Below are 12618 nucleotides of genomic sequence, written 5' to 3' on the forward strand. Positions count from 1 at the left end.
GGTAGAGGATATTTTACCGGCTCTGTTGGAGACAGCCTGAGGCCTTGTTCGTTTGTATCGGATTGGTGGGTCGGAACGATTTCTAACCGGATTGTTTCTCTAATTTATATAAATTTTGATTAACTGGAACGATTCCGGGTGCAATCCGACAAAAACGAACAAGACCTGATTGGGCCGTATTTTACTTGTTGGGCTGGATCTAGACCGTGAGAACCAGGTCGTCAAGAGATGAAGACGTATGGAACACACTGGCCATTGGATTTTCAGCGGATGGCACTGATCGTGTGACTGCAGAGACGAGTCGATGAGTGCGACTGCAGACAATCTTGTTTCCTTCTCTCCCCTCCCCAAACCCCAGCGCGGCCTCCGCCACCGCGTTCCGGGACGAGTCACCGCTCCGTCGGCACGGCAGCTTGCTCCAGCCCACGCCACGCGCTACGTCGTCGCGGTCGATCCTCCCGTGAGGCAGCCGTGTCGCTAGGCACCGCCTATTTCTCGAACAAAGTCGCTCGCTACCATGGCGGCAGCATCCGCCGCCGAAGCTAACAGCGTGAGCAATGACGAATTCCTCGTACGGTACGCAAAGCTTCTAGATGCCTCTCGCCAGCTTTAGCGCCCAAAGCAAAATTTGACCTGGGCGTTTGTTGTTTGCAGCGACGACGTGCCGGGGCTGCTCGCCGCTCTCAAGGAGATGAAGGACGGACTGGACCTCGTCAGGGGCAAGGTCGAGGCCATCACCCGGAAGGTAATCCAGTCATGGTTCCCCCCTCCAAGCTTCCTTCGCCTCTCCCAGTTTCTTAAACCTCCAATTGGGTACGATGGTGGGATGAACCCTGGTTCGCTCTCCTCGCGTGTCGATAGGTCAAGGCGAACCAGTTGCCGGCGGGCAACGGGATCGGGTACCTAGAAGCGAAGAACCACATGCTTCTTGGCTACTGCCAGGACATCGTCTACTACCTGCTCCGCAAGACCAAGGGGCTCTCGGTGGATGGCCACCCCGTTGTACGGAGCCTTGTCGAGATTAGGCTGTTTCTGGAGAAGGTTTGCTTGTGCTTCTGATGCCGATTCTTCATTTCCCTACCCCGTTTGCTAGAGCTACTGCTGCTGCGGCGGCTGTTTGGTAGATTCGTCCGAATGACAAGGTCACCGCGCTTTCTGTTGAATTTGGCGTGGTAGATTCGTCCGATTGACAAGAAGGCAGAGTACCAAATCCAGAAGCTCACCAATGCCGCTGACAATGCAACTGCTCGAGAGAAGGCAGGAAATGCAGAGGTGAAGGGGAAGGACGGGCATTCGGATGAGGAAGACCTCCTGATGTATAGGCCAAACCCAGAGATGATGGACACAAAGCCTGGTCCTGATGGGCAGGTGATGCTTTTCACTTTCTTAATGATTCTATACACTTGTTACATTGCTAAAGAGATGCCAGATGCTTCCTTTTATATTAATTAATAACTTGTCTGCACTTGCAATATTGGAACAAATCAGTTGGTTTAGCACAAATATCAATAAGTGCAATGTCATTCACGTGAACAGATTTTCCCATCTTTCCTGCTACTGCAGCACGTCCTTTGTATTATAGTTGTCATTTCCAACAATCAATCAACATCCCTTCTCGTTTCAAGAATTTTAGTTGGCATCCGTATACTGCTGAATTTGATACGGACATTAATTCTTCATATCCCTTTTGGAATCCACTTTTAGCATTGTGTTTGAGTTGTGCATGTCCCATTTAAAATGTTGTTTTTGTATTCCTTTTAGAATTTTGCATATTCTGTACAAGTGCTAAATGCAAAAATTCTCATTAATACCTGTCATTCAAACTCACCATTTCCTGAAGTAGTGAGGTTTGTCTCCCAGTTCATGTGGCATATATCAATCTATACCTTCTGCTGTCCTGATGTATAATCACTTTATTTCAGGACACTGATGGTGTTTACCGTCCTCCAAAATTTATGCCTACTAGCATGGATGATGAAGAGAAACGTCATAAAAAAGATTCAAGGAGAGATAAAGCGATAGCCCGAGTGGCAACAGAAAATCCTTATATTAAAGAGATAATTGATGATGCTGCAGATAGACCTGAAGAGGTTTGCTTAACTTTTGCTCTGAAAATTTATTTAGCAGGCTATCTTGGATACAGAGTACAGTATGTGCTGTGTATTTTCATGTTAAATAATCGTTCTGGAATTTGCAGTGGAAGGAAACAGTGGGCGATGAAAGCAGGGAATTTGGGAGGTACATGAGACAGAGAGAGGAGCAAGAGAAGCAGGAAGAGGAGTTGTTCACTCGGGCTCCTGTTACTAAACGTGATAAGCAGATGGAGAAGCGCATAAGGAGACAACTTCATGGGTATGTTGAGATAGTTTTTCTTCTTGTGCTGCTCATCGTCTGTGTAAACACACAATCGACTTTGATCAACTATGAATATTATCCGGCACTCGATTTGCCCTTTGGGATTTTCAGCTTGTCTTAATATCCAACTTACACCACCAACTGATATCTGATTCCGACAAACAGGCTAGGAGGCTTAACTGACGGTTTCGACCTTGGGATGAACATGCTGTTGGGAGGAGACAAGGAAGATGATGGCGGTTCAAGCAAACCGCACGGCAAGAGCGGAAACCGAAAGAAGCATCTGAAGAGCAGCAAGAAGAGGAAGAGGCATTAGCCTGGACCCACAGTCCCACACTGCTGTAAGCCTGTAACACTTCAACATACTGATAAAGCCTAGAAGACGGTTCAAGCAAGCCACACAGAAGCTGAAGAAAATACCAAGAAACCAAGTAGAGAAGAGGCTTTGGTTCCTCAAAAGTGTAGGAAAATATGATCTGAGCGACTGATCCTGAGCCATTGGAACAGTATAAATTAGGGCTTGTTCGTTTTGCTCTCAATCCATATGGATTGACCGTGATTGAGTGGATTTCAAACCCGAATAAGTCAAAATCCTTCATAATTTTTCCAATACCATCCAATCCACATGTATTTGAAATAATCGAACAAGACCTTATATGGCTTGAACGTGGTAGGGTAGCAAATTTTGTTCATTGTAGAGTATCCCAGATGTGATAATTGTTTCCCCGAGTCTCCTGTTTTTGTTTGCATCGGAGCCAAATGACCAAGTATCCAGACACGATGATATGGCACCAAACAAAACAGGATTGTGACATGTAATGCTTGAACAGCAAAAGGAGTTCGGACAGTGAGTCACCAGTCTCTATGGGCTCGTCCAAACATATTTTACATATCGTTGGGACGGTCTTTGTAGGGCTGCATAGACAGCATAGTTTCGAACTGTCTCACAGGCAACAAAATACATATGTTGCAGCCAAATACAAAGCACAGTTCTAAACCACCTTATAAGCAACCAAACACAGCCTGTACGCAACGGAAAAAGGGTATTAGAAGAAAAAAATGTATCATCAAGATGGCAATCTCTTGTGTATAAGCAGCAGATCAGAATACATGTGATGTTCTGGACAGGTTTGTACTTCAATTTTTTGCAATCATTTTAATGGTATATTTGCATGTGGTTCCATTCTTTCTTCTTACTGCATTAAAAGACTGCTCAATGACCAAATGAACAAGTTGGAGAGAACAATCGTTGTATGCAGTTGCACTACTCAGATACATGTAACAAGATCTATAACATCTCTGGTCTTTATAATAGAAGTGTTGTCTTGCACACTCTGACATGTATGCCTAATAGCATTTTTTTTGCCGTTGTAACAGCTTTAGCTTTCTCGGGTAAAATCCACTGGCGACATTTATGTTATAAAGGCCCTGTTTGGCACAGCTGCTGCTTGTTGAAAAAGCAACTTATCTGATAAGCTGGTGAAAAGCAGCTTCTGCTTGTTGGCTGCTTTTAGTGTATTCTGAGAAGCAGCTGAACTGATAAGCTGCTGCAAAAGCTAGCTGTTTGGCAGAACTTTTGCTTAAATTTGTGAAGAAGCTGGAAATAAGCTGTGTCAAACAGGGCCAAACAAGTCGAATAAAAGCTGATATGCTTGTGAGGGGTCAGGTAAGATAAAGAAAACTGCAGACCTATAGTTGTCCAAACGTTCGTGTCGAGCTAGTCCGGTCCGGGCACGAAAGTACCCGGATAAGGCCCGACACGGTGTAAGTGTCGTGCCGTGCCAGGTTGGCCCGTGGGCTACAATAGTCGGTCCAGACTCGGCACACCTAATCTTACACGGGTCGGGCCAGGCTGGAGGCACGACGGGCTTGTAGTGTCGTGCTTGGGCCCATAAACAAGTATTCCATAGATTTCATATATACATTTTATACACAAATTTCATAGACAGATTTCAGCAATGTACACATAATTCATACAACAAGTAACACATATTTAACACATATTTCATTAAAACTGGAGGCTTAGTGCAATGCTGCCTCGTTAAAAACCTTCATAGGTAAAATCTCATACCTCGTGAGAAATCCCTAGGAAGAAAAAGAGTAGCTCCTTTTAGAGTTTTAGTTCAAGTGTCCATTACAGTACTACATATTGACAGTCTATTACATAGATCATGAGTTCAAGTTCTAATTCTTTTGTTCCTTGTTACTTCAATTCTTTCTTGCTCCTTTCTCTCGATCCCAGCTGTTGTTTCTTGCTCATCATCCAGGCACAAAGATTCAAAAGCCACTTCTAGTTCCTTGTTGTCCTTCTCCACCTCATGTTGCTTGTGCCAGTCTGCTAGCTCCCAGTCCTTGATGCATGAGAGGACCTCCACCATATCAGTTGTTAGCCGCCGTCGCCGTTCCTCGAGGACCCTGCCAACAAGACTAAAAGTGGACTCCGAAGTTATTGTAGAAGCAGGGACAATTAGTACATCTTTAGCAAGTATAGAAAGGATAGGATAAGTCTGGTTATGGCTTTTCCACTAGGTTAGAATATTGAAATCAGAGCCAAACTGAGTTTCAGTGTCACTGTCAAGATATGAAGAGAGTTCAGAGAGAGCAGATTGAGAAGATGATACAGATTGCACCCATTCCAACAGAAAAAGCATCATCATCACCATAGATGTCATCCCAAGCCTCACTTGCCTTACAAAAAAGCACCACATGAAGGCTATGGATTTGCATTCAAGCACACCTCACAAATTTGGTCTCATAGATTTTGTACATCTTACTTAACTTTATACGAATAGTAGACGGAGATGTACTGTAATCAGTACCAGTTAGAGAAGACAATCTGAGAAGAAGCTTGTGAAACCCCCTCATCTTAGCTCTAGGATCAAGAATGAAAGCAAAAACATAGAGAATGGGTATATCCCTCCAATATTTCAGAAACTTTGACTCCATAGGAACAATAGCTTCTCTAAACAGTCTGTCATTTTCAAATGCATTGAGTTATCTAGCAATTTTTAAGATATAATGCAACATTAAAGGTGATGTTGGGTAGTAAACACCTGACAGTGCAACAGTTGAATCATAGAAGACTTGAAGAAAAGATAACATCTTCTCAGCAATATACCAGTGATCATCATTAAGTAAGACAGACCCATCCTCTTTGGAAGGATGGTTTGTTTTAATCCACACAGAGAAAGTCCCTCTATAGGGAACTAAGTGCTTAAGCATCAGAAAAGTTGAGTTCCATCTCACATCCATGTCCACACCAAACTTGTGAGGTCTAAGACCAACACTCAAACAATATTGCTTATAAGCAGCAATATGTTGATTTGAAGCATTTAAGAAAGTAATAGCAGATCTAAAATCATCAACATGTTGTTTCAAGCGTTTCAAACCACATTTAACAATCAAATTAATAATATGGCAAGCACATCGCTGATGCAAGAAAATTTCACTCTAGCATTCATCACCAGAAGCATCAGAAGTTATTAAATGGCTAATGTAACCAGAGAAAACATGTTTAAGATGATGTGTTGCAGTTTTGTTAGAAGAAGCATTATCTAGAACAATAGCAAAAAAATTATCACTAATCTCATAGTCATCTGCAACGATTGCAACATGCTCAACTATGTTTGCACCTGTATGTGCAACTTCTATAGGTCTTAAACCAAGCAGCCTCTTTTCTAAACACCAATCACAATATACAAAATGAGCAACTACATTGATGTAATTCTCTTTGGCCTTACCAGACCAAATATCAGAGGTTAAAGCAACATAGGATACATATTTTAAGACCTCAATTAGTTGTCCAACACAGTCATTAAAGAGTCTAATTAAATTCCTTGCAATTGTTTGCCTAGATCACTTAATGAACCTAAGATTATGAGCACGTGTAATGTATTCCTGGAAGCATCAGATTCACCAAAGGAAATAGGAAAATCTAATCTAGCAATCAAACGACAAATCTCAGTTAGTGCAACACTAGCAGAGTACTCCCATGTAATAACAGAACCATCGGTATTAAAAACAGGCTGGACAATGCCAACCTTCACCTTTTCTTTCTTAGCTAAGCAATGCATCGAGTGCCGGTTCAAGTGCCCAGTAGTAGAATAAAACTTAGGAGATAAACTCTGCTTGCAGTAATGGCAGGTGAAAGTCGCCTAGAGGGGGGGTGAATAGGCGGAACCTGAAAATTAAAACTTTATCCCCCAACTAGATCCCTTGATTAGTGGTTAGAACAAGATATACAAATATCGGAGAATAGAAACTAAGTTCTTGCTTGAAAGGAGTATTGCTAAATAATGCGGGAGAGATAAATCAATACAACTAATAAGTTATAGAATAACAAAGCAAGAACCCTTAGATGTGAAGAGCACTAGAACAAGTTCTTTCTTGCAACGTGTTGCTTCACTAAATGGAAATTTAACTTGAAGCAATACCAAATGAAATTAGCAAATAATGGTGCAAGAAAATTTAGAGCAAGAGAAAGCAAACAAATCACAAGCAATAAACACAATGGACACGGGTGATTTGTTTTACCGAGGTTCGGCCCTCGAAGGCCTAGTCCCCGTTGAGGAGTCCACTTAAGGACGGGTCTTTTTCAACCCTTTCCCTCTCTCCCCCGATCACACAAGGATCGGTGAGCTCTTCTTCTTCTCAAGGATCACTCTCGATCCCACAAGGACCACCACAATCTTTGGTGTCTCTTGCTAGCTTTTACAAGCCTCCAAAACTTTGGAGGAAGTTCAATGGGAGTCAAAACTCCACGCGCAAATGAACACAAAGATGAAGCACACACTATCTCTCGATGAATCTCACAAGGCACTAGTGCTAAACTCAAATGAGTAGCTCTCTTTTGCTTGCTCTCTCTTTTGTGGCACTTGTGTTGGTTGCAGTGGTCTAAATCTTGTGTATAGGATGGATCAATGAATATATGTGGTTGGGAGGGCTTGAGTATGTCAACTAGATGACTTGGAATGTTGCTTGGGCTCCCACACCTTGAAGTGGCCGGTTGGGGTGGTATTTATAGCCACCATCCAAATTTGTAGCCGTTGGAGAAGCTGCTGGCAATGGGCGCACCGGACAGTCCGGTGCACACCGGACATGTCCGGTGCGCCAGCCACGTCATCCAATCCGTTGAGATTGGAGCTGGTCGACCGTAGAAGGCTTTGTCCTCATGTGGCACCGGACAGTCCGGTGCAGCACCGGACAGTCCGGTGCCCCTCTGACTTCTGCTCTGACACTCTGAATTCAACTGTACACTTTGCAGAGTCGACCGTTGCGCGTAGATGACCGTTGCTCCGCTGGCACACCGGACAGTCCGGTGTACACCGGACAGTCCGGTGAATTTTAGCGGAGCGACCTCCCACTTTCCCGAAGCTGGCCAGTTCAGAGCCGCTTCACTCTGGAGCACCGGACACTGTCCGGTGGTGCACCGGACAGTCCGGTGAATTATAGTGGGCTGCGCCTGAGAAACCCTAAGGTGAAGAGTTTGAAGGCAATCCTCCCTGGTGCACCGGACACTGTCCGGTGGCACACCGGACAGTCCGGTGCGCCATACCAGGGAGCACTTCGGTTTCTCTTTGCTCCTATCTTTTGAACCTTGTCTTGTTCTTTTTATTGGTTTTGAGTTGAATCTTTGGCACCTGTAGAACATGTAATCTAGAGCAAACTAATTAGTCCAATTGTTTGTGTTGGACATTCAACCACCAAAATCATTTAGGAAAAGGTTTAAAGCCTATTTCCCTTTCAATCTCCCCCTTTTTGGTGATTGATGCCAACACAAACCAAAGCAAATATATAAGAGAATAATTGAACTAGTTTGCATAGGATAGGTGCAAAGATTACTTGGAATTAAACCAATATTCATTTCATAAAATATGCATGGATGCTTTTCTTTGTTTTTAACATTTTGGACCATGCTTGCACCTCAAGTTTTGTTTTTGCAAATGTTTTGGAAATTCTTTTTCAAAGTCTTTTGTAAATAGTCAAAGGTAAATGAATCATAGGATTTGGAAATTTCTCCCTGTCGGCGTTTCGAGACGGGGGGGGGGGGGTCCCTAAGCCGACGAGTGAGTGTGCTGCGTGCCCCAGCCCAGATGGGTCGAGCGCGTGGGCGAGCGCGAAGGGGGGAGAGGCGAGGTGGCCGGAGTCGAGCGTGAGAGAGGTGGAAGTCCCGCGGCCTTCGTGTTCGTCCCGCGCCCAGGTCAGGTGCGCTTGCAGTAGGGGGGTTACAAGCGTCCACGCGGGTGAGGGAAGCGAGCGGCCCCAAGAGAGCGCCTGTCCCGTCCTCGGTCCCGCGCGGCCAACCTTCTCTAAGAAGGCCCTGGTCCTCCCTTTTATAGTCGTAAGGAGAGGATCCAGGTGTACAATGGGGGGTGTAGCAGAGTGCTACGTGTCTAGCGGAGGGAGAGCTAGCGCCCTAGGTACATGCCAATGTGGCAGCCGGAGAGATCTGGGCACCCTGCTGGCGTGATGTCGTGGCTGTCGGAGGTGCGGCGGAGCCTGGCGGAGGGACAGCTGTTGGAGCGGTCGAGTCCCTGCTGACGTCGTCCTGCTTCCGTAAGAGAGCTGGGGGCCGCCGTCGTCATAGAGCTTGTGGAGCGCCATCATTGCCCCTCCGGCGGAGCTGGCCGGATGGGACGCCGGTCTTGTTCTCCGTGACCCGAGTCGATTCGGGGTAGGATGATGATGGCGCTTCCTGTTGACGTGGCGGTCTATGCCCTAGGCAGGGCGACGTGGGGGTTCCTCCGAAGCCGAGGTTGAGTCTGCCTTCCGTTGCCGTGGCCGAGCCCGAGCCATGGGGTCGGGCGAGGCGGAAGTCGTTCGGCCGAGGCCAGGGCGGAGTCCGAGCCCTGGGGTCGGGCGAGGCGGAGTTTCGTCGTCTTCCGGGTCTCAGCCCGAGTCCGAGCCCTGGGGTCGGGCGGAGCGGAGTTCGCCGTCTTCCGGGTCTTAGCCCGAGTCCGAGCCCTGGGGTCGGGCGGAGCGGAGTTCGCCGTCTTCCGGGTCTTAGCCCGAGTCCGAGCCCTGGGGTCGGGCGGAGCGGAGTTCGCCGTCTTTCGGGTCTTAGCCCGAGTCCGAGCCCTGGGGTCGGGTGGAGCGGAGTTCGCCGTGGCGCCTTTGGCAAGGCCTGACTGCCTGTCAGACTCACTCTGTCGAGTGGCACTGCAGTCGGAGTGGCGCAGGCGGCGCTGTCCTTCTGTCAGACTGGCCAGTAGAGCGGTGGAGTGACGGCGGTCACTTCGGCTCTGCCGGGGGCGCGTGTCAGGATAAAGGTGTCAGGCCACCTTTGCGTTAAATGCCCCTGCAATTTGGTCAGTCGGTGCGGCGATTTAGTCAAGGTTGCTTCTGAGCGAAGCCAAGGCCTCGGGCGAGCCGGTGATGTGTCCGCCATAAAAAGGGGGCCTCGGGCGAGACGGAAGTCTCTCGAGGTCGGCTGCCCTTGGCCGAGGCTAGGCTCGGGTGAAGCGTGATCGAGTCACTCGTGTGGACTGATCCCTGACTTAATCGTACCCATCAGGCCTTTGCAGCTTTATGCTGATGGGGGTTACCAGCTGAGAATTAGGCGTCTTGAGGGTACCCCTAATTATGGTCCCCGACAGTAGCCCCCGAGCCTCGAAGGGAGTGTCAGCACTCGCTTGGAGGCTTTCGTCGCACTTTTTTGCAAGGGGACCAGCCTTTCTCGGTTGCATTTCGTTCCGGTGGGTGCGCGCGAGCGCACCCGCCGGGTGTAGCCCCCGAGGCCTCGGAGGAGTGGTTACACTCCTTCGAGGTCTTAATACCTTGCGCAATGCTTCGGCTGGTCTGGTCGTTCCCTCATGCGAACTGGCCGTAGCCCGGGTGCACGGTCGGGGTCCAAGCTCTCGGGCTGGTATGTTGACGCTGTCAACGATTTGGCCGGAGCCGGTTTTTGCGAGAGCAGCCCCCGAGCCTCTGCACAGGGCGAGAGGACGATCAGGGACAGACTCGACTTTTTACATACGCCCCTACGTCGCCTTTCCGCAAGGAGGAGGGGGGGAGTGCGCCATGTTACCCTCGATGGGCACCGAACATGGTGTCTCCGGTGAGCTGCAAGCGGGTAATCCGAGTGGACGTCCGTGCCCCGTTCGTTGGGGGTCGGCTAGGGGCCCAGAGGCACGCCCAAAAGTACCTGCGGGTGATTTGCCGGACCCGGTCCCCTGGCGACGGGGTCCGAGGGCTCGATGCCTCCCTCCGATGGGATTCCGTTACAAGATCGTTCCCGCTGGTCTCGGAAATGTCCTAGGGTACCTCGGGAGCGCAGCCCGAGCCTCGGTTATGTATCGAACGTACCCCTGGTCATCCCTCGCTCGGTGTCTGAGGCGACTGTGAACCCTTCGGGGGCCAGCCTTCGAACCCCTGATCAGTAATGGGCGCGGAGCCCGAGTAGCCTGAGGCGGCCATGGAACCCTTCGGAGGGCCGGCCTTCGAACCCCTGACCAGTAGTGGGTGTCGGGCCCACGCGATCTGAGGCGACTGTTGAACCCTTCGGAGGGCCAGCCTTCGAACCCCTGATCAGTAGTGGGGGGCTCGGAGCCCGGTTCCTTCGCGGAGAAGGGTCCCTTTCGGGGTATCCCCCTTTCCCGGTCCCTGTTGCAAGAGATAGAGAAAGAGGAAAAAGGAAAAGGATACGAAATCGAATGACGTGGCGTACCTTTTCTGACGCGGTTATTATGGCGAAGGTGAAGCGTCGCGCGCTCCTCCCGTCAGAGACGCCGCCTGTCCCGCCGCGGAGTAAATGCGACGGGGCGAGTGGTTGGCGGGGCGGCCGTCGCACGCGTGCGATCCGTTCGAGGAACAGGTCACGGGTGCACCGTCTCCACGCCGTGAGAGGAGGCTCTCTTGCTGTCCCAGGATGGGACGTGAGCCTGGCTGACGACGTGACCGCTGCGCCCGCCCGCCTGCCACCGCTATTACTGCCGGCCCACTTTCGGTCGCTTTGACCGACGCGCCAGGCTGGCGCTGTTGGGTCGCCTCGAGTCGCGGCATTGGCTTCGCAACCGAAGAGGCGCGATGGTGGCACAAGTGGTGGTGCGGTTGCTTGCATGCAGCAACTGGCGCGCCGGTTGCTCGACGCGTGGGCCTGGGTTCCCAAGCTGGCGTGTCAGAAGTCGGAGAAGCGCGCCCATCTGGCGCGGTTGCATGCCACCTGCATGGCTGCCCGCCCCTTCTGCCCGTTGGTCTAGGCGAAAATGGGGGGTCGCTTGTAACCGCTGGACGGTCGTGCGCACCACGCGCGGCGGTTTGGCTTCTTCTGTCCTAAGCCGGCTTGCATGACATGCGGGACCCAGCCCCCGAGTCGCAGGGGAGGGCCTTGGAGCGTGTTGGAGAAGACTCAGCCCGTGGCGCCTGGGGGCGCACGTAGGGAGAGTTGCCTTTAAAAGGAGGGAGACTCCTTTCGGAAGGCAACCATGTATTCTTCCTCCCTTAAGCGTCGTGTCTTCCCATCTTCCAAGCCCCCGGATGGGGGGTATCCGCCGCCTTTCCGCCTCCTCGTTGGAGGAACGCAACTCCATGGGAGTTGGTACCTCTCAGCCATCGTTCGGCTTCAAGGATTTTCATCATGCTGCCCGGCTGCTCCCCTCCGCCGGCGGTCACCTGAGATGGCGACCTCTGGCTTGATGGTGGGGGAAAGCGAGCCGGGCTGCGGCCTCTTCCCCTCCCTCAGCCTCAAGGATTTTCATCACCAGGGCTGGGGAGGGGAGTGCGCCGAGTTGAGGTCGGCCCCCGCGTGGGCGGCGGCCCGCTCCTTCACTCAGTGATCGGAGGGAAAGGCGGCCGTCGTCCGTGGCGCTGGCAGCTGCAGCGTGCCTGGCTTTCAGGCGCGAGTGGCTTCGGAGCCGCTCGCGGTGCCGGCATCCGCCACGGCAGCTTGAAGAGGTTCTGCTGCCGGCGAGGTAGCCGGGGCCGGCCACGGGCTGACCTCCAACTCTACGGCCTTCTGCCCGTCCTTGCCTTACGAGTTTTGGCATGGGCGGGGGCCTCCTGGCAGCGGCATCTAGCCTGAGGTCGGCGTTGCCGCTGCTTGGTCCCTCGGAGCAGAAGGCGTCGTCGTCGCCGCTGCTGGAGCAGGTGACGGCGCACCATTCGTCGGCCTTCAGTTGCTCCGCAGGCCTTCCCCCTCGGAGTGGGGTCGTTCGTGCCTGCGGAGGGGGAACCGGAGTTCCGTTCGTAATGGCACTTCGAATGCCAGTGTTTTTTGTTCATTGCGGCTGTCGGGGCCTGAACATGTATGTAATTTCGGCACGGAGC

At 50.5% G+C, this 12618-nt stretch overlaps 1 protein-coding gene across 1 annotated transcript; it reads left to right on the plus strand.

Annotated features, from left to right (window-relative positions):
* The first annotated feature begins 394 nt into the window (after positions 1–394).
* LOC100216589 (uncharacterized) lies at positions 395–3083 on the plus strand. Its single transcript, NM_001143004.1, is given in 7 exon segments — positions 395–576; positions 655–745; positions 862–1041; positions 1177–1368; positions 1923–2090; positions 2198–2352; positions 2521–3083. Coding segments are annotated over 7 exon segments (996 nt in total). The 5' UTR covers positions 395–517; the 3' UTR covers positions 2672–3083.
* Positions 3084–12618: the final 9535 nt, after the last annotated feature.

This window comes from Zea mays, chromosome 9, assembly GCF_902167145.1.
Source record: "Zea mays cultivar B73 chromosome 9, Zm-B73-REFERENCE-NAM-5.0, whole genome shotgun sequence".
Classification (NCBI taxonomy): Eukaryota; Viridiplantae; Streptophyta; class Magnoliopsida; order Poales; family Poaceae; genus Zea; species Zea mays.